At 45.3% G+C, this 27,331-nt stretch overlaps 1 protein-coding gene across 4 annotated transcripts in view; it reads left to right on the top strand.

The window, feature by feature from the left end:
* CA12 (carbonic anhydrase 12) overlaps positions 1 to 27,331 on the top strand; it is a 153,320-nt gene that overhangs the window by 6,215 nt on the left and 119,774 nt on the right. For all 4 annotated transcript variants that reach the window (XM_056572856.1, XM_056572855.1, XM_056572854.1 and 1 more), the window contains exon 2: positions 14,927 to 15,067. In XM_056572856.1, coding sequence (XP_056428831.1) covers positions 14,927 to 15,067 — 141 coding nt within the window. The remainder of the gene's footprint in view (positions 1 to 14,926; positions 15,068 to 27,331) is intronic.

The raw sequence follows: 27,331 nt of genomic DNA, 5'->3' as shown, positions 1-27,331 counted from the left end.
GAGATCGCAGGGGGCCCCAGCGGTCGGACTCCCCGCGATCTCAAACTTATCCCCTATCCTTGGGATAGGGGATAAGTTTTTCACCACTGGACTACCCCTTTAAGGACCAGGCCAATTTTATTTTTGCATTTTCATTTTTTCCTCCTCGCCTTCTAAAAATCATAACTCTTTTATATTTCTATCCACAGACCCATATGAGGGCTTGTTTTTTGCCTCACCAATTTTACTTTGTGATGACATCACTTATTTTACCATAAAATGTACGGCACAACCCAAAAAATATTATTTATGTGGGAAAATTGAAAAGAATACCGCAATTTAGCACATTTTGGAAGGTTTTGTTTTCAGGGTGTACACTATGGGGGGCATTTACTAAGGGGTTTAGTCATTTTTTTCTGACTATTTTTGGCGCAAAATTGTCGCAATTGCGCCTACCCTATAAATTGTGCGACTTTCCCTAGCAAGAGCTAGAAAGTCAAATTTTTTTTTCCCGCTTAATTTACGCAAGTTTTCAGTTTTTACTTGCAGTGGTCAGGAATTTATTAACTGAGACAGTCGCAGTTGCGCAATAAACTGTCGCAACGGCCATAAAAATTGACTAAATTTACTCCAGCTCCAACATGGAGCAGGAAAAGCTGCTGCCGCCCGGGTTCCGACATACTTTCTCCCCGCTACCCTCACTGCGCTACCGGGACACTGCAGTGATTTATATCCCCCCCCTCACCTGCCAGCGCCACACAACTCCCATCTGTCTACTGTTGCAAGACTACAAGTCCCAGCATGGCCTTACAGTGAGGACACGCTGGGAGTTGTAGTCTTGTAGCAGCGGGAGCTGAGCGGCGCGGGCGGGAGACAAGGGGAGGGGGGGGGGGGTAGCGGGGAGGCCGTATGAGGAGCCCGGGCGGGAGACAAGGGGGGTAGCGGGGAGACCGTATGAGGAGCCCGGGCGGCTGCACTGTAATGTCAGCCCGGGCTCCTGCCCTGAGAGCCATAGGCTTTGGCTGTCAGGGCATGCTGGGTGTTGTAGTTTTGCAACAGCTGGAGGGCCACAGTTTGCAGACCACTGGTGTGTGGTCTGTAAACTGTAGTCCTCCAGCTGTTGCAAAACTAAACAGCTGAAGGGGACCGGCGAAGAGGTTCACTTACCCTTCCGAGGCTCCAGCGACGATCGCTGACGGAGATCGTCGCGCGGCAGTGTCGTGCAGCGCTGGATCCTACGGAAGCCGGTAAGTTGCGCAAGCTTCCCAACCAGGGTGCCTCCAAATGTTGCAAGACTACAACTTCCAGCATGCCTGGACACCCTTTGGCTGTCCGGGCATGCTGGGAGTTGTAGTTTTGCAACAGCTGGAGGCACCCTTGCTGGGAAACACTGGCCTAAAACAGTGTTTCCCAACCAGGGTGCCTCCAGATGTTGCAAGACTACAACTCCCAGCATGCCTGGACAGCCATTGGCTGTCCGGGCATGCTGGGAGTTGTAGTTTTGCAACAGCTGGAGGCACCCTTGTTGGGAAACACTGGCCTAAAACAGTGTTTCCCAACCAGGGTGCCTCCAGATGTTGCAAGACTACAACTCCCAGCATGCCTGGACAGCCATTGGCTGTCCGGGCATGCTGGGAGTTGTAGTTTTGCAACAGCTGGAGGCACCCTTGTTGGGAAACACTGGCCTAAAACAGTGTTTCCCAACCAGGGTGCCTCCAGATGTTGCAAGACTACAACTCCCAGCATGCCTGGACAGCCATTGGCTGTCCAGGCATGCTGGGAGTTGTAGTTTTGCAACAGCTGGAGGGCCACAGTTTGCAGACCCCTGGTTTGTGGTCTGTAAACTGTAGTCCTCCAGCTGTTGCAAAACTAAACAGCTGAAGGGGACCGGCGAAGAGGTTCACTTACCCTTCCGAGGCTCCAGCGACGATCGCTGTCGGAGATCGTCGCGCGGCACTGTCGCGCGGCAGTGTCGTGCAGCGCTGGATCCTACGGAAGCCGGTAAGTTGCGCAGGCTTCCCAACCAGGGTGCCTCCAGTTGTTGCAAGACTACAACTCCCAGCATGCCTGGACAGCCTTTGACTGTCCAGGCATGCTGGGGCTTGTAGTTTTGCAACATCTGGAGGCACCCTGGTTGGGAAACACTGTTTTAGGCCAGTGTTTCCCAGCCAGGTTGCCTCCAGATGTTGCAAAACTACAACTCCCAGCATGCCTAGACAGCCTTTGACTGTCCAGGCATGCTGGGACTTGTAGTTTTGCAACATCTGGAGGCACCTTGGTTGGGAAACACTGTTTTATTCCAGTGTTTCCCAGCCAGGTTGCCTCCAGATGTTGCAAAACTACAACTCCCAGCATGCCTAGACAGCCTTTGACTGTCCAGGCATGCTGGGGCTTGTAGTTTTGCAACATCTGGAGGCACCCTGGTTGGGAAACACTGTTTTAGGCCAGTGTTTCCCAGCCAGGTTGCCTCCAGATGTTGCAAAACTACAACTCCCAGCATGCCTAGACAGCCTTTGACTGTCCAGGCATGCTGGGACTTGTAGTTTTGCAACATCTGGAGGCACCCTGGTTGGGAAACACTGTTTTAGGCCAGTGTTTCCCAGCCAGGTTGCCTCCAGATGTTGCAAAACTACAACTCCCAGCATGCCTAGACAGCCTTTGACTGTCCAGGCATGCTGGGACTTGTAGTTTTGCAACATCTGGAGGCACCCTGGTTGGGAAACACTGTTTTAGGCCAGTGTTTCCCAGCCAGGTTGCCTCCAGATGTTGCAAAACTACAACTCCCAGCATGCCTAGACAGCCTTTGACTGTCCAGGCATGCTGGGGCTTGTAGTTTTGCAACATCTGGAGGCAACCTGGCTGGGAAACACTGGCCTAAAACAGTGTTTCCCAACCAGGGTGCCTCCAGATGTTGCAAAACTACAAGTCCCAGGTTGGGAAACACTGTGCCCGGCCTCCGCCCCACCTTACTGTAAGGGCATGCTGGGAGTTGTAGTCCTGCAGCTGGGGGCAGGGGACAAGCTTGTCACATTTATTATCACCTGCTCACACATCTCCTGCACCACACAACTACAACTCCCAGCATGTCCTTACTGTAAGGGCATGCTGGCAGTTGTAGTCGTGCGGGGCGGGAGATGTGTGAGCAGGTGATAATAAATGTACTAACCCATTTTTTTTGTTTACTTCTCATTTCAGATCCGTTTATCCTGTGGACTCCTTCGGATTCGGTGGACTACTTCGATGACCAGCGTTTTTCTTTGTTTGATTTTAATAAAATGGTTAACGAGGGCTTATGGGGGAGTGTTTTTTGTAATAAAAATTTTTTAAAACCTGTTGTGTTTTTTTCTTACTTTACTAGACAGGCTTAGTAGTGGAAGCTGTCTTATAGACAGAGTCCATTACTAACCTGGGCTTAGCGCTAGCCACAAAAACAGCTAGCGCTAACCCCCTATTATTACCCCGGTACCCAACGCCACAGGGGTGCCGGGAAGAGCCGGTACCAACAGGCCTGGAGCGTCAAAAATGGCGCTCCTGGGCCTAGGCGGTAACAGGCTGGCGTTATTTAGGCTGGGGAGGGCCAGTAACAATGGTCCTCGCCCACCCTGGGAACGTCAGGCTTTTACTGTTTGGTTGGTATTTGGCTGAGAATGAAAATAGGGGGGACCCTATGCGTTTTTTTTTTTTAAAATAAATAATTAAATATATTTAAAAAACGCATAGGGTCCCCCTATTTTTATTCTCAACCAAATACCAACCAAACAGTAACAGCCTGACGTTACCAGAGTGGGCGAGGACCATTGTTACTGGCCCTCCCCAACCTAAATAACGCCAGCCTGTTACCGCCTAGGCCCAGGAGCGCCATTTTTGACGCTCCGGGCCTGTTGGTACCGGCTCTTCCCGGCACCCCTGTGTGTTGGGTACCGGGGTAATAATTGGGGGTTAGCGCTAGCTGTTTTTGTGGCTAACGCTAAGCCCGGCTTAGTAATGGACTCAGTCTATAAGACAGCTTCCACTACTAAGCCTGTTGTCACGATGCCGGCTGGCAGGTAGTGGACCCTCTGTGCCAGAGAGGGATTGGCGTGGACCGTGCTAGTGGACCGGTTCTAAGCCACTACTGGTTTTCACCAGAGCCCGCCGCAAAGCGGGATGGTCTTGCTGCGGCGGTAGTGACCAGGTCGTATCCACTAGCAACGGCTCACCTCTCTGGCTGCTGAAGATAGGCGCGGTACAAGGGAGTAGGCAGAAGCAAGGTCGGACGTAGCAGAAGGTCGGGGCAGGCAGCAAGGATCGTAGTCAGGGGCAACGGCAGAAGGTCTGGAAACACTGGCAAGGAACACACAAGGAACGCTTTCACTGGCACTAAGGCAACAAGATCCGGCAAGGGAGTGCAAGGGAAGTGAGGTAATATAGGGAGTGCACAGGTGATAACTCTAATTGGAACCACTGCGCCAATCAGCGGCGCAGTGGCCCTTTAAATCGCAGAGACCCGGCGCGCGCGCGCCCTAGGGAGCGGGGCCGCGCGCGCCGGGACAGAACAGACGGGGAGCGAGTCAGGTAGGAGAGCCGGGGTGCGCATCGCGAGCGGGCGCTACCCGCATCGCGAATCGCATCCCGGCTAGCAGCAGGATCGCAGCGCCCCGGGTCAGAGGACGTGACCGGGGCGCTGCAGCGGAGGAGGTGAAGCGAGCGCTCCGGGGAGGAGCGGGAACCCGGAGCGCTCGGCGTAACAGTACCCCCCCCCTTGGGTCTCCCCCTCTTCTTGGAGCCTGAGAACCTGAGGAGCAGACTTTTGTCAAGGATGTTGTCCTCAGGTTCCCAGGATCTCTCTTCAGGACCACAACCCTCCCAGTCTACTAAAAAAAAATTTTTTCCTCTGACCTTTTTGGCAGCCAAAATCTCCTTGACCGAGAAGACGTCCGAGGAGCCGGAAACAGGAGTGAGAGGAACAGATTTGGGAGAAAAACGGTTGAGGATGAGTGGTTTGAGAAGAGAGACGTGAAAGGCATTAGGGATACGAAGAGAAGGAGGAAGAAGAAGTTTATAAGAGACAGGATTAATTTGACACAGAATTTTGAAAGGACCAAGATAGCGTGGTCCCAACTTGTAGCTAGGGACACGGAAGCGGACATATTTAGCGGAGAGCCATACCTTGTCTCCAGGGGAAAAAACGGGGGGAGCTCTTCTTTTCTTATCCGCGAACCTCTTCATGCGTGAAGAAGCCTGTAAGAGAGAATTTTGGGTCTCTCTCCATATAATGGAAAGGTCACGAGAAATTTCATCCACAGCGGGCAGACCAGAGGGCAAGGGGGTAGGGAGGGGGGGAAGAGGGTGACGGCCGTACACCACGAAAAATGGGGATTTGGAGGAAGATTCAGAGACCCTGAAGTTATACGAGAATTCGGCCCATGGAAGGAGATCTGCCCAGTCATCCTGGCGGGAGGAAACAAAATGTCGCAAATAATCACCCAGGATCTGGTTAATTCTTTCTACTTGTCCATTGGACTGGGGATGATATGCAGAGGAAAAATTTAATTTAATCTTGAGTTGTTTACAGAGAGCTCTCCAGAATTTAGACACGAATTGGACCCCTCTATCCGAGACAATCTGCGTAGGCAACCCGTGAAGACGAAAAATGTGTACAAAAAATTGTTTAGCCAACTGAGGCGCAGAAGGAAGACCAGGAAGAGGAATGAAATGTGCCATTTTGGAGAATCGATCAACGACCACCCAAATAACGGTGTTGCCACGGGAAGGGGGTAAATCAGTAATAAAATCCATACCAATCAGAGACCAAGGCTGTTCGGGGACAGGCAGAGGATGAAGAAAACCAGCGGGCTTCTGGCGAGGAGTCTTATCCCGGGCACAGATAGTGCAGGCTCGCACAAAGTCCCCAACATCCGTCTCCAGAGTTGGCCACCAATAGAAGCGGGAGATGAGTTGCACAGATTTCTTGATGCCCGCATGTCCTGCGAGATGGGAGGAGTGACCCCATTTGAGGATTCCGAGGCGTTGGCGTGGAGAAACAAAGGTCTTTCCTGGAGGAGTCTGTCTGATGGAGGCAGGAGAAGTGGAGATCAGGCAGTCAGGTGGAATGATGTGTTGCGGAGGGAGATCAACTTCTGAGGCATCCGAGGAACGAGAGAGAGCATCGGCTCTAATGTTCTTATCGGCAGGACGAAAGTGAATCTCAAAATTAAATCGGGCAAAGAACAGAGACCACCGGGCCTGGCGAGGATTCAGCCGTTGGGCCGACTGGAGGTAGGAGAGGTTCTTGTGGTCGGTGTAGATAATAACAGGAAATCTTGATCCCTCCAGCAGATGCCTCCATTCCTCAAGTGCTAATTTAATGGCTAGAAGTTCTCGATCCCCGATGGAGTAGTTCCTCTCCGCTGGAGAGAAGGTCCTAGAGAAAAAACCACAAGTGACAGCATGCCCGGAAGGATTTTTTTGTAGAAGAACAGCTCCAGCTCCTACTGAGGAGGCATCAACCTCCAATAGGAAGGGTTTGGAAGGGTCAGGTCTGGAGAGCACGGGAGCCGAAGAAAAGGCAGACTTGAGTTGTTTAAAGGAGTCTTCTGCTTGAGGAGGCCAGGACTTGGGATCAGCATTTTTCTTGGTTAAAGCCACGATAGGAGCCACAATGGTAGAAAAATGTGGAATAAATTGCCTGTAATAATTGGCGAACCCCAAAAAGCGTTGGATAGCACGGAGTCCGGAGGGGCGTGGCCAATTTAAGACGGCAGAGAGTTTGTCTGGATCCATCTGTAGTCCCTGGCCAGAGACCAAATATCCTAGAAAAGGAAGAGATTGGCATTCAAACAGACATTTCTCAATTTTGGCATAGAGTTGGTTGTCACGAAGTCTCTGAAGAACCATACGGACATGCCGGCGGTGTTCCTCTAGATTGGCAGAAAAAATTAGGATATCGTCCAGATATACCACAACACAGGAGTATAATAGATCACGAAAAATTTCATTGACAAAGTCTTGGAAGACGGCAGGGGCATTGCACAGTCCAAAGGGCATGACCAGATACTCAAAGTGTCCATCTCTGGTGTTAAATGCCGTTTTCCACTCGTCCCCCTCTCTGATGCGGATGAGGTTATAGGCACCTCTTAAGTCCAATTTAGTGAAGATGTGGGCACCTTGGAGGCGATCAAAGAGTTCAGAGATGAGGGGTAAGGGGTAGCGGTTCTTAACCGTGATTTTATTAAGACCGCGGTAGTCAATGCAAGGACGTAGGGAGCCATCTTTTTTGGAGACAAAGAAAAATCCGGCTCCGGCAGGAGAGGAGGATTTACGGATAAAGCCCCTTTTTAGATTCTCCTGGACGTATTCGGACATGGCAAGAGTCTCTGGGGCAGAGAGAGGATAAATTCTGCCCCGGGGTGGAGTAGTACCCGGGAGGAGGTCGATAGGGCAATCATAAGGCCTGTGAGGAGGTAGAGTCTCAGCTTGTTTTTTGCAGAAAACATCCGCGAAGTCCATATAGGCCTTGGGGAGACCGGTTACTGGAGGAACCACAGAGTTACGGCAAGGGTTACTGGGAACCGGTTTTAGACAGTTCTTGGAACAAGAGGACCCCCAACTCTTGATCTCCCCAGTGGACCAATCCAGGGTTGGGGAATGAAGTTGAAGCCAGGGAAGTCCAAGGAGAATCTCCGAGGTGCAATTGGGGAGGACCAAAAGTTCAATCCTCTCATGATGAGATCCGATGCTCATAAGAAGGGGCTCCGTGCGGAAACGTATGGTACAGTCCAATCTTTCATTATTTACACAATTGATGTAGAGGGGTCTGGCGAGACTGGTCACTGGGATGTTGAACTTGTTGACGAGAGAGGCCAAAATAAAATTTCCTGCAGAACCAGAGTCCAAGAAGGCCACTGTAGAGAAGGAGAAGGCAGAAGCAGACATCCGCACAGGCACAGTAAGACGTGGAGAAGCAGAGTAGACATCAAGGACTGTCTCACCTTTGTGCGGAGTCAGCGTACGTCTTTCCAGGCGGGGAGGACGGATAGGACAATCCCTCAGGAAGTGTTCGGTACTAGCACAGTACAGGCAGAGGTTCTCCATACGGCGTCGTGTCCTCTCTTGAGGTGTCAGGCGAGACCGGTCGACCTGCATAGCCTCCACGGCGGGAGGCACAGGAACAGATTGCAGGGGACCAGAGGAGAGAGGAGCCGAGGAGACGAAACGCCTCGTGCGAACAGAGTCCATATCTTGGCGGAGTTCCTGACGCCTTTCAGAAAAACGCATGTCAATGCGAGTGGCTAGGTGAATAAGTTCATGTAGATTAGCAGGAATTTCTCGTGCGGCCAGAACATCTTTAATGTTGCTGGATAGGCCTTTTTTGAAGGTCGCGCAGAGGGCCTCATTATTCCAGGACAATTCTGAAGCAAGTGTACGGAATTGTACGGCATACTCGCCAACGGAAGAATTACCCTGGACCAGGTTCAACAGGGCAGTCTCAGCAGAAGAGGCTCGGGCAGGTTCCTCAAAGACACTTCGGATTTCCGAGAAGAAGGAGTGTACTGAGGCAGTGACGGGGTCATTGCGGTCCCAGAGCGGTGTGGCCCATGACAGGGCTTTTCCGGACAGAAGACTGACTACGAAAGCCACCTTAGACCTTTCAGTGGGAAACAGGTCCGACATCATCTCCAGATGCAGGGAACATTGGGAAAGGAAGCCACGGCAAAACTTAGAGTCCCCATCAAACTTATCCGGCAAGGATAAGCGTATCCCAGGAGCGGCCACTCGCTGCGGAGGAGGTGCAGGAGCTGGCGGAGGAGATGACTGCTGAAGCTGTGGTAGCAACTGTTGTAGCATAACGGTCAGTTGAGACAGCTGTTGGCCTTGTTGCGCAATCTGTTGTGACTGCTGGGCGACCACCGTGGTGAGGTCAGCGACAACTGGCAGAGGAACTTCAGCGGGATCCATGGCCGGATCTACTGTCACGATGCCGGCTGGCAGGTAGTGGACCCTCTGTGCCAGAGAGGGATTGGCGTGGACCGTGCTAGTGGACCGGTTCTAAGCCACTACTGGTTTTCACCAGAGCCCGCCGCAAAGCGGGATGGTCTTGCTGCGGCGGTAGTGACCAGGTCGTATCCACTAGCAACGGCTCACCTCTCTGGCTGCTGAAGATAGGCGCGGTACAAGGGAGTAGGCAGAAGCAAGGTCGGACGTAGCAGAAGGTCGGGGCAGGCAGCAAGGATCGTAGTCAGGGGCAACGGCAGAAGGTCTGGAAACACTGGCAAGGAACACACAAGGAACGCTTTCACTGGCACTAAGGCAACAAGATCCGGCAAGGGAGTGCAAGGGAAGTGAGGTAATATAGGGAGTGCACAGGTGATAACTCTAATTGGAACCACTGCGCCAATCAGCGGCGCAGTGGCCCTTTAAATCGCAGAGACCCGGCGCGCGCGCGCCCTAGGGAGCGGGGCCGCGCGCGCCGGGACAGAACAGACGGGGAGCGAGTCAGGTAGGAGAGCCGGGGTGCGCATCGCGAGCGGGCGCTACCCGCATCGCGAATCGCATCCCGGCTAGCAGCAGGATCGCAGCGCCCCGGGTCAGAGGACGTGACCGGGGCGCTGCAGCGGAGGAGGTGAAGCGAGCGCTCCGGGGAGGAGCGGGAACCCGGAGCGCTCGGCGTAACACCTGTCTAGTAAAGTAAAATAAAAATAAAACACAACAGGTTTTAAAAAAAATTTATTACAAAAAACACTCCCCCACAAGCCCTCGTTAACCATTTTATTAACATCAAGCAAAGAAAAACGCTGGTCATCGAAGTAGTCCACCGAATCCGAAGGAGTCCACAGGATACACAGATCTGTAGAAGAAGTAACCAAAAAAAAAAAAAAGTGTAAGTACATTTAGGGAGAAAAAAACTGTGTTAAAAAAATGTAATAAACACACACACACACACACACACTAAACGCTGTTTACCACTTCTGAGCCATGACTACAATTTACAGTGATCCCTCAACTTACAATGGCCTCAACATACAATAGTTTCAACATACAATGGTCTTTTCTGGACCATCGTAAGTTGAAACCAGACTCAACATACAATGCTACAGACAGTCCAGATCTGTAAAACGTGTCAATGGCTGGAAGAACCAACCAATCAAAATGGGCATTCACTGGTAAAACCCCTGTATTACTGAAGTGTATGCACTGACTGGTATTACATGTTCTGTACACTTTACCTGTATCAGGGTTAGCTGCTCTTTTGGACACCAGGTGAGGGCAACTCCATTACTTGTTTTGGACATTGCCAGTACTGTACAGGACCCCTGAAGATGCTCCTGTCCTCTACATAGACCAGTGTTTGCCAAGCAGGGTGGCCCCATTTTTTGCAAAACTACAACTCCCAGCATGCCCGGACAGCCTTTGGCTGTCCAGGCATGCTGGGAGTTATAGTTTTGCAACAGCTGGAGGCTCCCTGCTTGGGAAACACTGACATAGACAGTGATTTACAGCTCCCAGCAGATCTTTCTTACTTTTATATGTAAGGATTTGCTTTATCTATATCAGTTATCTACTTATTTTTCTTTGTCACTTTTTCCTATTTTTGGAGGACATTTTGGTGCCTTTAGAACCAATTACCCTGTTTCCATAGAGTTATGGTCTCAACATACAATGGTTTCAACTTACAATGGTTTTCCTGGAACCAATTAATATTGTAACTTGAGGGACCACTGTAGTTATTGAATTATTTAGATGTGGTGAAAAAGCTAAAAAAAAACTCAAAAACAAAAGATCCAGAAGGAAACCTAGCAGCCAAACCTATTCAGACAGCAGGAAAAAGGAACAGACAATTTTTTCTTCTACATGAAGTAAATTTCCCACTTTTGCCTATGTGCGCCAAATTTATTAATGCCGTGCAACAATTTAGTAAATTTGTCGCACATAGTAAAAAATGAAGTAGAAAAAAACCAGACTACATAGTAAAAGATTAGTAAATGCCCCCCTATATGGTAAAAATGACATGTTTTCTTTATTCTGTGGTTCAATACGATTAAAATGATACCCATGTTATATGCTTTTCTATAATTGTACCGCTTAAAAAAAATCTCAAACCATTTTAACAAAATTAGTATGTTTGAAATTGCCCTATTTTGACCACCTATAACTTTCAAATTTTTCCCTAAATGGAGCGGTATGAAGACTAATTTTTTGCGCCGTGATCTGTAGTTTTTATCGGTACCCCTTTTTTTTTTCCTTAGGTTTAACTTTTTCTTAATTTTATTATTTTTTAGGAAATAAAATGTGACAGAAATGCAGCAATTTTGGACTTTAAATTTTTTTTACATTTACGCTGTTCCCCATACAGGATAATTAACAATATATTTGGATAGCCCAGACTTTTACGCACGCGGCAATACCAAATATGTTTTTTTTTTAATGCTTTTTTGGGGGTAAAATGGGAAAAACGGATGATTTACGTCTTTATTGGGGGAGGGTTTTTTCAAATTTTTTAACTTTTTGTTTTTTAACTTTTTTCTTTACACTTTAATAGTCCCCATAGGGGTCTATTTATAGCAATCATTTGATTGCTAATACTGTTCAGTGCTATGCATAGGGCATAGTACTGATCAGTGTTATCGGTGATCTTCTGCTCTGGTCTGCTCGATCTCAGACCAGAGCAGAAGACCCCTGGAGATAAATGGAGGCAGGTGAGGGGACCTCCGTCTGCCATTATGGATGATCGGATCCCGCGGCAGCACTGCGGGTGATCCAATCATCCAATTAAAGTATTGCACTGCCTCAAATGCCATAATCTGTATTGATCATGGCATCTGAGGGGTTAATGGCAGGCATCCCCACGATCACGGATGTCCACCATTACCGGTGGGTCCCTGACTGCTGATAGCAGCCGAAACCTGCTGCACATGACACGAACACCGGTCCAGTGCTCGCGGTCATGGCAGAGCGTAAATGTACGTGATGGTGCGTTAACCCCTTAAGGACCCTTGACGTACGCGGACGTCATGATACCCTGGTATTTAAGGACCCATGACGTACGCGTACATCATGGAGAATTCCGGTCCCCGCCGGGCGGGGATCAGACCAGGATGCCTTCTGAAATCATTCAGCAGGCATCCCGTGCATGAGACCCCCCCATGTCGGCGATCGACGCAAATCGCAAGTTAATTCACACTTGCGATGTGCGCAATTCTGGGTCATAGGGGTCTATGGTGACCCGGAAAATAAGGGGGATCGGGGTTGTCCAAGACACCCACGATCCCCCTGAAGGGATAGGAGTGAGGTGGCAGGGGTATAGATGCTATGACCAATAGCAGATTGGGGGCAGGGGGGTTAACTTTCGCTTTCCCAGTTCTGCCCACCCACAATAGGCGGGGCAGAATGGCGAAACCGAAGGGGACCGGCGACGAAGTCCACTTACCCATCCGTGGCAGCGGAGCGACGATCGGGGTTGGACATCAGCGACACAAGAGGAACACGATTCGGCTCCCTGAATCCTACGGAAGCCGGTGAGTGGCCTAGCAACATCTGGAGGGTTACAGTCTGAGACCACTATACAGTGGTCTCTAAACTCTAGACCTCCAGATGTTGCAAAACTACAACTCCCAGCATTCTCAGACAGCTGTTTGGGCATGCTGGGACTTGTAGTTTTGCAACAGCTGGAGGTCTACAGTTTGAGACCACTGCACAGTGATCTCAAAACTGTGGCCCTCCAGATCTTACAAAACTACAACTCCTTGCATGCCCACACAGCTGTTTGCTATCTGAGCATGCTGGGATTTGTAGTTTTGCAACATCTGTAGTGCCACAGTTTGGAGATCACTGTGCAGTGGTCTATACCAGATGTTGCGAAACTGCAAATCCCAGCATGCCCAAACAGCTGTCTCAGCATGCTGGGAGCTGTAGTTGCGTACCTTTAGCTGTTACATAACTACATCTCCCAGCATGCCCTTCGGCGATCAGTACATGCTGGGAGTTTTAGTTTTGCAACAGCTGGAGGCACACTGGTTGGAAAATACTGAGTTAGGTAACAGAACCTAACTGAAGGTTTTCCAACCAGTGTGCCTCCAGCTGTTGCAAAAGTACAACTCCCAGCATGCATGGTCTGTCAGTACATGCTGGGAGTTGTAGTTTTGAAACAGCTGGAGGTTTGCCCCCTCATGTGAATGTACAGGGTACAGTCACACGGGCGAGTTCACAGTGAGTTTCTTGAAGTTTGAGCTGCGGCAAATGTTTTGCCGCAGCGCAAACTCCTAGAGGGAAACTCGCCATAACCTGCCAGTGCGAATGTACTCCAAAAACACTACACTACACTAACACATAATAAAGGGTAAAACACTACATATACACCTTACACTGTTCCCCCCCCCCCAATAAAAATAAAAAACATATTGTACTGCAGTATTTCCAAAACGGAGCCTCCAGCTGTTGTAAAACAACAACTCCCAGCATTTCCGGACAGCCACTGACTGTCCAGGCATGCTGGGAGTTTAGCAACAGCTGGAGGCACCCTGTTTGGGAATCACTGGCGTAGATTACCCCTATGTCCACCCCTATGCAATCCCTAATTTAGTCCTCAAATGCGAATGGCGCTCTCTCACTTTGGAGCCCTGTCGTATTTCAAGGAAACAGTTTAGGGATACATATCTCCGTACTCGGGAGAAATTGCACTACAAATTTTGGGGGGCTTTTTCTCCTTTTATCCATTATGAAAAGGAAAATTTGGGGGCTAGACCAGCCTGTTAGTGTAAAAAAATAAAAAATGTTACACTAACATGCTGGTGTTGCCCCATACTTTTTATTTTCACAAGCGGTAAAAGGGAAAAAAAAGACCCCCAAAATTTGTACATTTCTCCTGAGTACGGAAATACCCCAGATGTGGGCGTAAAATGCTCTGCGTGCGCACAACGTAGCTCGGGAATGAGAGCGCACTATGCACATTTTAGGCCTAAATTGGTGATTTGCACAGGGGTGGCTGATTTTACAGCGGTTCTGACATAAACCCAAAAAATAAATACCCACGTGTGACCCCATTTTGGAAACTACACCCCTCACGGAATGTGACAAAGGGTATAGTGAGCATTTACACCCCACACAACGAATTTTCGTTAAAGTTGGATGGGAGAATGAAAAAAAAAAATTTTCACTAAAATGCTGGTGTTACCCAGTGAACTTTTTAAACAGGTTTTTGGAACAGTGGTCCGTGAAAATGAAAAATGTAATTTTTCATTTGCACAGCCCACTGTTCCAAACATCTGTCAAACGCCAGTGGGGTGTAAATGCTCACTGCACCCCTTATTAAATTCTGTGATGGGTGTAGTTTCTAAAATGGGGTCACTGTTCTGTTTTGAGACTCTGCAAAGACCAAGTAAAGACACCTGTGAGATAAATCTCGCCATTATATAGGTGCAAATATGTGCAAAATGTCCAAAAAGAAGGCATCCAAGAGAATGCAAGTGGATCTTGATGTCCTGATTACTGAGGTAAATTTATTAACTGGCTGTTATTAACTATTGGTAATCAGACATGTGCTCTGGTGTAATTTTTTGTCCAACATGGTGGGAGTTGTAGTTTTGCTGTAGCTGGAGAAAACTATTTGTTGGTAGCACTGACCTATACAAATAGTACATTAGGTTCCTCCATCATGGGGGTTGTAGTTTAGCAACAGCTGGAGGTGCCCATGTGTGGGAAACACTGACCCATACTATATACTTCGTTATGTTCCTTTCAGCATGGGGGTTGTAGTTTAGCAACAGCTGGAGGTGCCACTGGGTGGTAAACCCTAACCTAGACTATATAGTCCAACATGCTGGGAGTTGTAGTTTTTGGTTGGGGCATCAGCTCTATCACAAGCTGTATCAGGGCTTGATGGAAGTTGTAGTTTGTATGTTAGTGTCACACTTTTAAATATCTTTTTTAAATTTTCAAAAATGAATTACAATATTTATATTTTTATTAACAGGTTCAGTTAAGACCACTGTTGTGGGACATATCGGACCCAAACCACAGCAACAGAATGCTAATCCAAAATGCGTGGGGAACATAGCTAATGCTATATATGATAATTTTCAGGAAATGTCCAAACATTCAAGAGAAGAGATTCGTAAGTATATCTATCTATATATACAGGGTGGGCCATTTATATGAATACACCTTAATAAAATGGGAATGGTTGGTGATATTAACTTCCTGTTTGTGGCACATTAGTATATGTGAGGGGGGAAACTTTTCAAGATGGGTGGTGACCATGGTGGCCATTTTGAAGTTGGCCATTTTGAATCCAACTTTTGTTTTTTCAATAGGAACAGGGTCATGTGACACATCAAACTTATTTGGAATTTCACAAGGAAAACAATGATGTGCTTGTTTTTAACGTAACTTTATTCTTTCATGAGTTTCTTACAAGTTTCTGACCACTTATAAAATGTGTTCGATGTGCTGCCCATTGTGTTGGATTGTCAATGCAACCCTCTTCTCCCACTCTTCACACACTGATACCAACACCATAGGAGAAATGCTAGCACAGGCTTCCAGTATCCGTAGTTTCAGGTGCTGCACATCTCGTATCTTCACAGCATAGACAATTGCCTTCAGATGACCCCAAAGATAAAAGTCTAAGGGGGTCAGATCGGGAGACCTTGGGGGCCATTCAACTGGCCCATGACGACCAATCCACTTTCCAGGAAACTGTTCATCTAGGAATGCTCAGACCTCGGATGGTTCACCACCACATTATGGGTGTCAGGTCCAAGCATTCCTAGATGTACAGTTTCCTGGAAAGTGGATTGGTTGTCGTGGGCCAGTTGAATGGCCCCCAAGGTCTCCCGATCTGACCCCCTTAGACTTATCTTTGGGGTCATCTGAAGGCAATTGTCTATGCTGTGAAGATACGAGATGTGCAGCACCTGAAAGTACGGATACTGGAAGCCTGTGCTAGCATTTCTCCTATGGTGTTGGTATCAGTGTGTGAAGAGTGGGAGAAGAGGTTTGCATTGACAATCCAACACAATGGGCAGCACATTGAACACATTTTATGTGGTCAGAAACTTGTAAACAACTCATGAAAGAATAAAGTTATGTTAAAACCAAGATACTACCAAGAACAGCTTCCACTGAAAACAGAATGCACACCACTTGATCATCTACAATATCTTTATTAATATACAAAATATTATTGAGGCCTGAAGAAGCGCATACGGCACGAAATTGCATTGTCTGCTGCCCGGGTCTGTTGGTGTCTCTGACTAGGAGCATCGAGTCACATACTGTGCGGTGAGTGCGGATAGTCTTTGTATTCTGTTGTTACAATTGTATCTGACAAATCTATTTTATACCTATTTTCAGCACCACTGCTGACTCACTTTTCAGTGTTCCATTGCTGCACAGACATCACAGTCATATCGATCCTAGCTGAGTTAACCCTTGGTGTACCTAGTAGCTGGTAGTGCCATCCTGTTCATCTGTCTACACTCGTATTATTAATATATAAATTGACAGTAATCAGATTTGCAAAAAAGGGCTGCTTCCTTAAAGGGGTACTCCGGTGAAAACCTTTTTTCTTTTAAATCAACTGGTGGCAGAAAGTTAAACATATTTGTAAATGACTTCTATTAAAAAATCTTAATCCTTCCTGTACTTATTAGCTGCTGAATACTACAGAGGAAATTCTTTTCTTTTTGGAATGCTCTCTGATGACATCACGAGCACAGTTCTCTCTGCTGATGTTATTATAATAATAATAATGCTTTATTTATTGTTGTCCTTAGTGGGATTTGAACCCAAGTCCACTGAGCCACCACACTGCCCTTAGCATACATCTGCTATGCATGGTTGCTAAAATGGACAGAGCTGTCAGCAGAGAGCACTGTGCTCGTGATGTCATCAGTGTTCCAAAAAGAAAAGAATTTCCCCTGTAGCATTCAGCAGCTAATAAGTACTGGAAGGATTAAGATTTTTTAATAGAAGTAATTTACAAATAAGTTTAACTTTCTGCCACCAGTTGATTTAAAAGAAAAAGGTTTTCACCGGAGTACCTCTTTAAAGAAAAAATGAGCTGCGTCCTTAAGGGGTTAAGGGGTTAAAGTGCACTGAGCACAATATATTGATCTATGCCTGTTTAATGCAATGTTGTCTACAGTAGCTAAAATCCAGCAGAGGTCACTGTTTGTTAGCAAGTTTCATTGATGCTATTACCAGATCCATTTTCCCCATCATCAAAATTCCCACATAAGGGCTGGAAAGTGTTATCTTAATATTTCAATACTCTCTGGCTGTTTTACAGTGATTTCAAAAATTACATACTTTTGGGGCCTGCTATACTTTATTTTTTTTTTTTTTTTTTTTTTTGAATCCCAACATTTCCCTTTTGCTGACCCTAATGTTTTGCTGAGTAGGCTTTCACTTTACTCACTGCTTAAAATATTCTTTATGCGAATTCTGATCGGGAATGCATTGCCGTCTATGAAACTGCCAATTTCTGAGCAATCCACCATGTTCTTCCAGTGCCCACTGTCTGTGGAATGTCCGCCTGGAAATTTTCCAGACGGACATTCTGCTGTGTGAACATAGCCAGAAACCCACAGGGCAACTACAGATGTGCTAGAGTTATTAAGAGGACTGAGCCTCTTTATAAGGCCATGGCTAAACTGTGCCTTTTTGTAGTGCTAAAGATAGATTTTAACTATTGAATGACAGCTGTAATGCACAAGATTAACATAAAAACTCAATGGGGGATATTTATCAAAGTTGTCTATGTCCCGCATCAATATAGACCAAACTACAGAGGGTTAGGCCGGTCTATTGTGCACCTAATTTATCAAATGGCGCACGGCTCTAAATTCTGTGCACAGACTGCATGATCTATGCTTTAGTCTATATTTAAACCTGCTCCAACATGGTCTGACATTTCGGCGTACTTTCAGCCTATGCGACTTGTCGCTGAAAAGTCGCTTTTGATAAATTCAGCACCAATGCATTTTTCAATGCATTTCAGTCTAAAATAGACTTGCATGCATCATGTTCTAAAAATCCTCTAGAGCAAAAGTCGCAGAAAAGTCGCACATATTCAGACTGCGACTTTCTGTGCGACAAATTTAGACAGGAAAAACCAGTCTAAATACTTTGATAAATCTCCCCCAATGAATTGCAGCTCGATAGTCTAAATAATTTTGTAGCCCTACAAAAAGTTCCAGTGTCACAGCCCTGACCTAAATCTGGTAAATCAAGATTTTACTTAAAGGGTTACTCCACTGGAAAACATTTTTTTAAATCAACTGATGCCAGAAATTTAAACAGATTTGTAAATTACTTCTATTTAAAAATATTAGTCCTTCCAGTACTTATCAGCTGCTGTATGCACCACAGGAAGTTCTTTTTTATTTATTTTTTCCTTTCTGTCTGACCACAGTGCTCTCTGCAGACACCTCTGTCCATTTTAGAAAAACTGTCCAGAGTAGGAGCAAATCCCTATAGCAAACTTATCCTGCTCTGGACAGTTCCTGACATGGACAGAGGTGTCAAGAGAGAGCATTGTGGTCAGACAGAGAGGAAATAAATAAAATAAAAACCTCCTGTGGAGCATACAGCAGCTGATAAGTAGTGGACGGATTAAGATTTCTTTTTATTTATTTTATTTTTTATTTTATTTAGGTTTATATACAAATACAGACAAATAATTCTGGCCTAATTCTATTCTTACATCATCATTATCACTTAATATTTCTGGCATGCAATAGACAAGAAAATAAAAGCAACAAAAACTATAAAAAATAAAAAAATTACAAAGAGAGAAAGGAGAAAGAACGGAAAGTTGGAGTTAGAGTTAGGGTGGGGGCTAAGTAGACTAAGTGGGGGGGGGTACAAAATTAAATAATAAGTTTTTAGCTATTAATTATAGATACTGATTGGCTTATATTTTAACCATTTCACCCATGCTTCCCTAAATTGAACAATTATGATGTATCAAACTAGTTACAGTTTTGGTCTCGGGAATCTCAGAATCCTTCCACTTTGCTGCTATTTTGTTTCTAACGATGGTTAGATAGTGGATTATAATTGTTGTATCTAACAATGGTAGATCATCTAATCTGAGGTTTAAAAGGGGTACTTCTGGGCCCCATGGTATTGTATAACCTATTATTTTACATAACGTATCGAAAGTTTGCCTCCACACTTCTTGAATGCAAATGCACTCCCACCACATATGCATGTATGTTCCTATCTGTGTGTTACAGCGCCAACAGTTTTTTGAGTTTTCTGGATTGATTTTTGACATTTTATAAGGGGTTAGATGCCATCTGTACAGTAATTTCCTGTCGGTCTCAAGATGTGCTGCACACTTAGAGATCTTAGTTCCCAATATAAATGCCTTAGCCCATTGTTGAGCTGTTAAACGTTTCCCCAGATCCGTCTCCCATTTGTCACATAGGGACTGCAATTCATTTTCTCCTAACTGGGCTTGGTATATTTTAGATATACATTTAGTTTTTAATCTTTTGCCAAGGAGAAGTTGTTTTAACGTAGAGGTTTTACTGTTCCCTAGGTGATTTATTGAATTGATGAAATGTCTAATTTGAAGGAATTTATAGAATTCCTTATTAGGTAAATTATATTTCTTTTGAATTTGTTCAAAGGTGAGAAGCTTCCCTCCCCCACTCATCATATCTGCCATAGTAGTTATTCATTGATCGCCCCATTTCCTATAAATAGAGTCTGGAATTTGAGATTGAGCTATTTCCAGGGGGATTTCCCCAATATTTAGAGGTAGTAACTGGTCTTTAACTATTGGTAGATTCCAGATATAATATATCCCCGCTACTGTCGGAAACTCGCCATTATACGAACTTGGTCTTATTCTCTCACCCATAGTACCTCTTTTAGGGATTTTCCTGGGGTCAACTCAGTTTCTCTTTCCACCCATTGTTTATTAATGTCATTGCGCCACCAGTATTGCAGTTGATCCAATAGTATAGCATGGTAATATTTTAACAAGTCTGGGCAACCCATCCCTCCTCTGTCAACTGGGGGGGGGGGTACAATAATCTAGCCCGTACTGTTGCTTTACGGTTACGCCATATTAGGTGCATTAATTGTTGCTGCAGTGCTTTAATCACATACCTAGGAATTCGGACGGGGAGATTGCGCAAGTAGTATAGGATCTTGGACAGTATACTCATTTTTACTACCGCCAAGCGCCCTGTCTATGACAGTGGAAGTTTGGAATAATCGGATGCTTTTTTCATTAATAGTGTTGTCAAGATACCCAAATTTACTTTAACTAAGTCTGAAAGGGGATTAGGATCCCTAAATATGTAATTTGATCATTAGACCATTTATATGGAAAGGATGTTTGCAGAGTTTGTTTAAGGGACGAAGGGATTGCGATACCTAAAATAATAGACTTTGATTTATTAACTTTATAATAACTCAATGTTCCAAATTCTTCCAGTATGGCAGTAACACTGGTTAATGACTGTTTAGGGTGTGTGAGGCATAAAATGATGTTGTCTGCGAAAAGGCCTATACGATGATTTTTCTCCCCCTATCTGGACCCCCCTAATATCCTGTGAGGATCTAATGGCCTCAGTGAGTGGCTCCATCATCAGAGTAAATATCAGTGGTGACGGGGGGCATCCCTGTTTCCTGTTTTGTCCCGTTTGAAATATTAAATTCTTTTGATTTTACTCCAGAGTTATAGACCCTTGCAAAGGGTTCTGAATACAGGGCTAGTAATCCTTTCCCAAATTTTCCCCCTAATCTACATTTTTTTAACACTAAGGTTAAATAACCCAAGTGAACTCTATCAAAAGCCTTCTCTGCATCTACTGTGAGAAGCAGAGAAGGCTTCCCCTGCTTTTCCATAACTGACATGATATTCACTACACGACTGGTGCGGTCCGTTATTTTTCTGCCCCGTATGAACCCCACTTGGCTAGATGAGTATATCTTTAGGTCTGTATTGAGTAATGATATTGGTCTGTAGTGTGCTGGTTCATCTACAGTCTTGCCCTGTTTGGGTAATGTCACTGTGCTTGTCATCAGTTTGGGTAATGTCATCAGTGCTTCCAACATTTCACGTGGGCATGTACCTTGACCCATTATTCTGTTGTATAGTTTTGTTAAATAGGGGGCTAAGATTATTCTATGAGTTTTGAAATATTCATTTGTCAACCCGTCCGGTCCAGGTGATTTGTTTTGCTTTAATGCAAATATTGCTTTGTGTACTTCTGATTCCACTAGGGGTTTTGATATATCAATTAATTGGTCGTGTGTAATTTGAGGTAGTTTCAACCTATCCAAAAAAGCAGAGATAGCAGGCGTGGAGGGCTGAATTGTCAATGCATCATTTTTTAAATGATATAACTCTTTATAGTATTCAGCAAATACGTCTGCTATGCCCTTTGGATCTATAATTTTGTCTCTATTCTGATTCTAAATATAGTGAATTTTTTAATTCTTCTGGCATACCTTCAATTGTTTAGCTAATAGTGCCCCTGGTCTATTTCCCTGCCAGTATTGAGATACTCGAAGTCGCCGCACTGCCAGATCAAATTTATAGGAATATAGTTCATGTAATTTGTTAATGAGCTCTGAAATTTCCCTAACCATTTCTGGGTTGTATTGCTCTTTGTTCCGGGTATGTGATTCAGCCAAACGTTGTTGTGTTTCTACGATAGATTGTCTTGATCGCTTTTTAAAATAAGCTGTCTGTTTAATAAAATGGCTCCTTATAGTGGCTTTATGGGCACACCATAATGTGGGTTCCGTCACCTCCCCATTATCATTAATATCAAAATATGATTTTATTGTGTCTACTGTTGCTGGTAAAAAATCAGGATGATTTAATACAAAGGGATTTAGTCTCCATACAGAATCTTTATATGAGTTCTATGACTCTCTTAAATCAAGAAAAATGGGGCTATGATCGGACCAGGTCATGGTGCCAATTACTGTGGACTCAACCCTATCTAAACAGTGTTTTTCCATTAGAAAAAAAATCTATTCTGGTGTATGTACCGTGTCAAGCAGAGAAAAATGTAAAGTCCCTCTCCCCCGGGTGTTGTATTCGCCATGGGTCTAGCATCTGATATGTATTTAATGTCTTTGCATATGGTGTTGGCTCTTTTTTAATTTCTGAGGAAGTAGAGTCCATGGATGGCCATACTGGCATATTAAAATCCCCTACCATTACTAGGGTCCCTTCTTAAATTTTATTTACTCTTTTAAATATTTTTTTGATAAATTGATGTTGTTTAGTATTGGGACTGTATAGGCATACAATAGTCCTCCCTTTTTGGCCTCTGACGGAGATGAAATTATCAAAGGGAAGGACCTATGATTCAACCTAAAGAGATCTTTCTGGTTAAGATGTGTTTCTTGGAGACAGCACACATCTCCAGTTCGTGATTTCAACTCTTCATACAGGAGCGATCTCTTGCATGGAGAGTTGAGACCTTTGACTTTCAATGACATAAACTTAAGGACCATAAGGCACCAACTTGAGTTTTTATGTAGCTCAAAGAAGTGGTGCAGGTAGAACTAGTTTTAGTACTCACCCGAAACAGATTTCCCACCTCTCCAAATTGGAATTCCTCCCACCTTCTGGATTGTGCCCCATTAATTAAGAAGAAAAGGAAAGCATTAAAGTCAAGAAAACAGCAGACCGGATATAGTGGTGCATTTATCTCATAGTTAATAGTGTCAAAAGGAAAAAAAGTAACAAAAACAAATCCACAAATATTTTTAAAGAAAAAATAAAAATAAAAAACAAACATTGAACATCTTTTTGTGGGCGTTCCATATATGCCCTATACAGGGGGGAGTTGGAAACTATCCAACCTTTTCCCCAGGCTAACCCGGCCTATTGCGAGATCTTATAATAGGGATCTAATTATCCTTCCTCAAGGTTACAAGGAAAGTTCCATCATACAGTGTCCTATATCTTTTTGTTGTTGGCGCCATTGGCGAGTCTCCTTTCAGGTGACAGCAGAGGCAAGGGGCTGTTTAAGGGTTTATTTAGCTCCTTACGAGAGGGAGCAGAGGGGGGAGGAGGGGAGGATGAAAGCCCCCATTTCATGCATAGTTCCATCAAAGCTTGTGGAGTTGTTATCACATGTTTGATCCCCTTATGTGAGGCTATACCCTTTACGGGAAATCCCCATTTATATGGTATATTATGTTCTCGCAAAATTCGTGTTCTGGGGGCAAACTCTTTTCTTTTAGACAGGGTAGTTGCTGATAGATCAGGAAATAGAGAAATTTTACTATAGTTACCAGGCAGTTGAGGTTGGTTTCGGGTTGCCATGAGTAATTTTTCTTAAATATGAAAAAAGTGAATCCGTAGTATGACATCCCTTGGTAGAGGGTCTGGCACTGATTTTGGTTTTGGTAGTCTATGGATTCTATCAATCAACAAATCTGTTTTGCTTAGCTGTGGGAGTAAAAGATTAAAATACTACATTACATAGGGGGTCAGTTCCTCCTGCTTAATTGTTTCGGGGATACCCCTGACCCGAAGGTTGTTCCTCCGGGAACGGTCTTCAATATTAATTATCTGAGTTTTAAGGCCCTCTACTTCTTTTTTCATGGAGCCCACGTCTTTTACTACAGCATTGTGAGGTACAGCAATTTCGTCACTTTTTTCCTCATTTTGTGATATCCGAGTACCCAATTCATGTGTTTCCTTATGTATGCTGACTACTGCATTTTGTAATATGTTAGTAAAGGAAATCTGTAGTTCCTGCAACATTTACAGTCTCAGTTACTGGAGCTTCTGCTGTGTTTCCCTTGTATATGCTGCAATTACCCAGCCCTTCTTCTGTGGAGTTTGTAAGGATTAGTGAGTTCTGGGTTGGGAACCCAGTTGGAGGCGAGTGAAGCAGTGGAGTTAAGTTAACTGCTACTCGTGACTTCGGGCTAAAGGCCACTGGTGCTGACAAGCTTGCTAGGGAAGGTACTTTTGGCCGACTATTTGCGGACATTTGTGGATTTAAGGGTACATTTGCTAATTCTTTAGTGATTTGCGTTCCTTCTTTTATTGTGGGGCCGCTGATTAGTTCAACTCCCCCTATTTCCACATTCCATACTTTCCCCATTTTGCCATGCATATTCTCTTCTATTTGTCCTGTGGTCAGCCCTTCATTCCCCTTTATCAATGTGCTTCCACTCTCAGTTCCTTCTCCCCATGTACTAACCTCTGGAGGTTGCCAAGCCTCCCTGCTCTCTGCATCACCTTCCCCTCCTGGTCCAATGCTTGTCTTGGCGCCGTTTCCCTGTATTCCGCTTCCCATCTGCTCTCCTCCGGCCGGTCTCTTACGTGCTCTACCACGCCGCCGGCAGCTCCAGCTGCTCCCCCTCCTCGGCCACCGTCCGATTCTGCAGCGTAACTCATCGCCTGTTTACCTCCGGCCGAGGCTCCCCAGTGATCCACCACGTTGCCGGCAGTGTCAGCTGTTCCTCCTCTTCGGCTTCCGTCCAAGCCTGCAGCACAGCCTCCGGTCACCACTCTCCTTCCGCTCCACTGATTACCCGGCGAGTCTCTCACTGTTGCCCAACGTCTCAGACCCGTACGCCCACTTGGTTCCATAGGTGAGTAGAATGTAGTGAGTTTAACTGGGCTATTCTTTTTCGTCCTGCTGCGCGTCATGCTCCTGAATCTCAGAGCGGCTCGCTGTTGTTTTGTCCCTAATAGTCAGATCCCGACTTGCCATTTAGTGCCGAGTTGTATGCCGGTGAATTAGCGGTGCTACCTCCTCAGCTCATCCAAGCTACCGCCATGCTCATCAACCACGCCCCCCCCCCCCCCTGGGGTCATTTTGACGTGTCTTTTTATAAGATTTTTAAATAGAAGTAATTTACAAATCTGTGCAACTTTCTGGCACCAGTTTGATTTATAAAAAATGTTTTCCAGTGGAGTACCCCTTTAAGAGTGGTGTGCGAAATGCAGTGTTATAAGGAGATACTAAGGTTATGTCCACACGTCTGGAATGTCCGCACAGAAAATCTCTGTTCGGACATTCTGCAGACTGCAGGCGCCCTCATAAAATGCGAGTGCTAGGACCGCATGGGAATGCGCCCTCTCATAGATGGCAATGCATTCTGTGCGGATTCCACAGAAATAAGGGACAGGTTCATTCTTTCATTTTTTCTGCAGACATGGGAATCAGAAATTCCACTGTGTGCACAGCGCAGCAGAATCCCATTGAGTACAATGGGACTCTGCTGCTATGGAACCTCTGTGGCTCACATTAAAAAGGCAGTATACGGCTGGAATTCCACTGAGGTTTTTTTTTTTCTGGAAAAAACAATATAAAAACACCAATTTTCCCGCACAAAAACACAGCGTCCAGATATTAGCTGCAAGTCAATAGTAAACTGCAAAATGCCAGATCCACCTGGCGTTTTTCAGTTTGGCGTTTTTTTTTATCCTTTTTGCATTTTCCAGCAATTTTGGGCTCAGAGGCTGGTTTTCCAAATCGCTGTGGCGTTTTCCTCCCATAGAAGTCTATGGGAGAGCGAAAACGCCAAGAAAACCGCCATGTTGATTTTAACTTTGGCGTTTTTTCAAGCAGTTTTTATTCTTTTTTGGGACTTTAGCGCACCAAAGAAGTGATGGAGATACCTTTTATAATAAAATGTCATAGGGTATCATAAAAAAATAATAATAAAAAAGATATAGTAGTAATGGAAAAAATTGTATTTAATGAAATGTATCTTTTTTAGAACAACATTTTTATTAATTTTTAAACAGGGATCAATTTAGGTGGGCGGGCAGGGACCTAAAAATGTAGCCGACAATAATAAAAATGTAGTGTGTGTGTGTGTGTTTGTTTAACAATTTAAAAAAATTTTTTTAGGTAGTACTACTACTCACAGCATGGAACACACTGTTCCATGATGGGAGTAGTAGTACCTGTGCTAATTGACAGATCGCCCCGGGTTCCGTTGCGATCCTCCTGTATAATGTGTAGATGCGGCCGGACGCTCTTTTATGGTCCCCTGCACTGACGTATATATACACCTATTCATATTTCCCGCAAAGCTGTAATTGGCCAGATGGTTCCAGCTAATCACAACTCTCTGTGGGAAATATGAATAGGTGTATATATACATCAGTGCAGGGGACCATAGAAGAGCGGCTGGCGGCATCTATACATTATACAGGAGGATCACAGTGGGTGTCAGGAGGAGTGACATCCGCTGAGATCTGTTTCTTACTGCAGGTACTACAGGTCCCAGCATGGAGCAGAGTGTGCTCCATGTTGGGAGCAGTAGTAACTGCAGTAAGGGACAGATTACTGCGGATGTCGCTCCTCTTGATGTGAATGTCGGGATCAGCTGTGCCCAAGGCTACAGAGCCGGAAGAACAGCTGATGCTGAGCAGTAGATATACATAGTATATCTACTGCCCAGCAAGAACTTACAGTGAGCCTGCAATGTATATACAGTATACACAATGCTGGCTCACCTAACCCCTTGCTTAGCTGTGCGCAAGGAAAGAGTTAACTTATACTGCTGGACAGTGTAGGTTAACCCTTTGGGTGGTATATAGTATATACAGCTATCTATAGATAGCTGTATATAGTGTATATAGAAGATGAAGAAATCCCCTTCCTCCCTTCTTTTTTTTTTATACATAAATAAATAAAAAATTCATAGGGTTCCCCGTATTTTCATTCTCAGCACAATACCAACCAAGCAGCAACAGCCTGACTTTACCAGGGTGGGCGAGGACCATTGTTACTGGCCCTCCCCAGCCTAAATAACGCCAGCCTTTTACTGTCTATGACCAGGAGTGCCATTTTTGACGGTCCGGGCCTGTTGGTACCGGCTCTTCCCGGCACCCCTGTGGCGGTGGGTACCGGGGTAATAATTGGGGGTTAGCGCCACCTGTTTTTGGGGCTAACGCTAAGCCCTGGCTTAGTAACGGATTCAATTAATAAGACGGCTTCCACTACTATGCCTGAAAATTCAATTAAAAAAAAAACACAACACATTGGAAAAATTATTTTATTTAAAAAAATACTCCCCCACAGCCCTAGTTAACCATTTTATTAAAATTACAAAATCCAGTTCATCAGCCGTAATCCATCGAATCTGCCGTAATTCTCTGCATACACGGATCTGAAATGATGGCGGGAAGTGTCCTGCGTCATGGGTGGGACAGCCACAGGTGACGCAACCTTCACACCTTGCGGTCTCAGCAAATCTGCAAGTAGAATGAGAGGGTGTGGGGACAATTTGGTGCTAAAAGAGGGGGGAAAAAATGCCTGCCATGATCGCCGGACAAAAAAAAAAAAAGGGTGAGGGAATAATGGGGGTGGTTGTGATGATGATGATTGGGAGGGAATGGTCCTTGTGATACTGATGT

Source organism: Hyla sarda, chromosome 4 (assembly GCF_029499605.1).
Source record: "Hyla sarda isolate aHylSar1 chromosome 4, aHylSar1.hap1, whole genome shotgun sequence".
In the NCBI taxonomy this organism is placed as follows: domain Eukaryota; kingdom Metazoa; phylum Chordata; class Amphibia; order Anura; family Hylidae; genus Hyla; species Hyla sarda.
The sequence above is the reverse complement of the archived record's forward strand: the minus strand, read 5'-3'. Positions and strand labels throughout refer to the sequence as shown.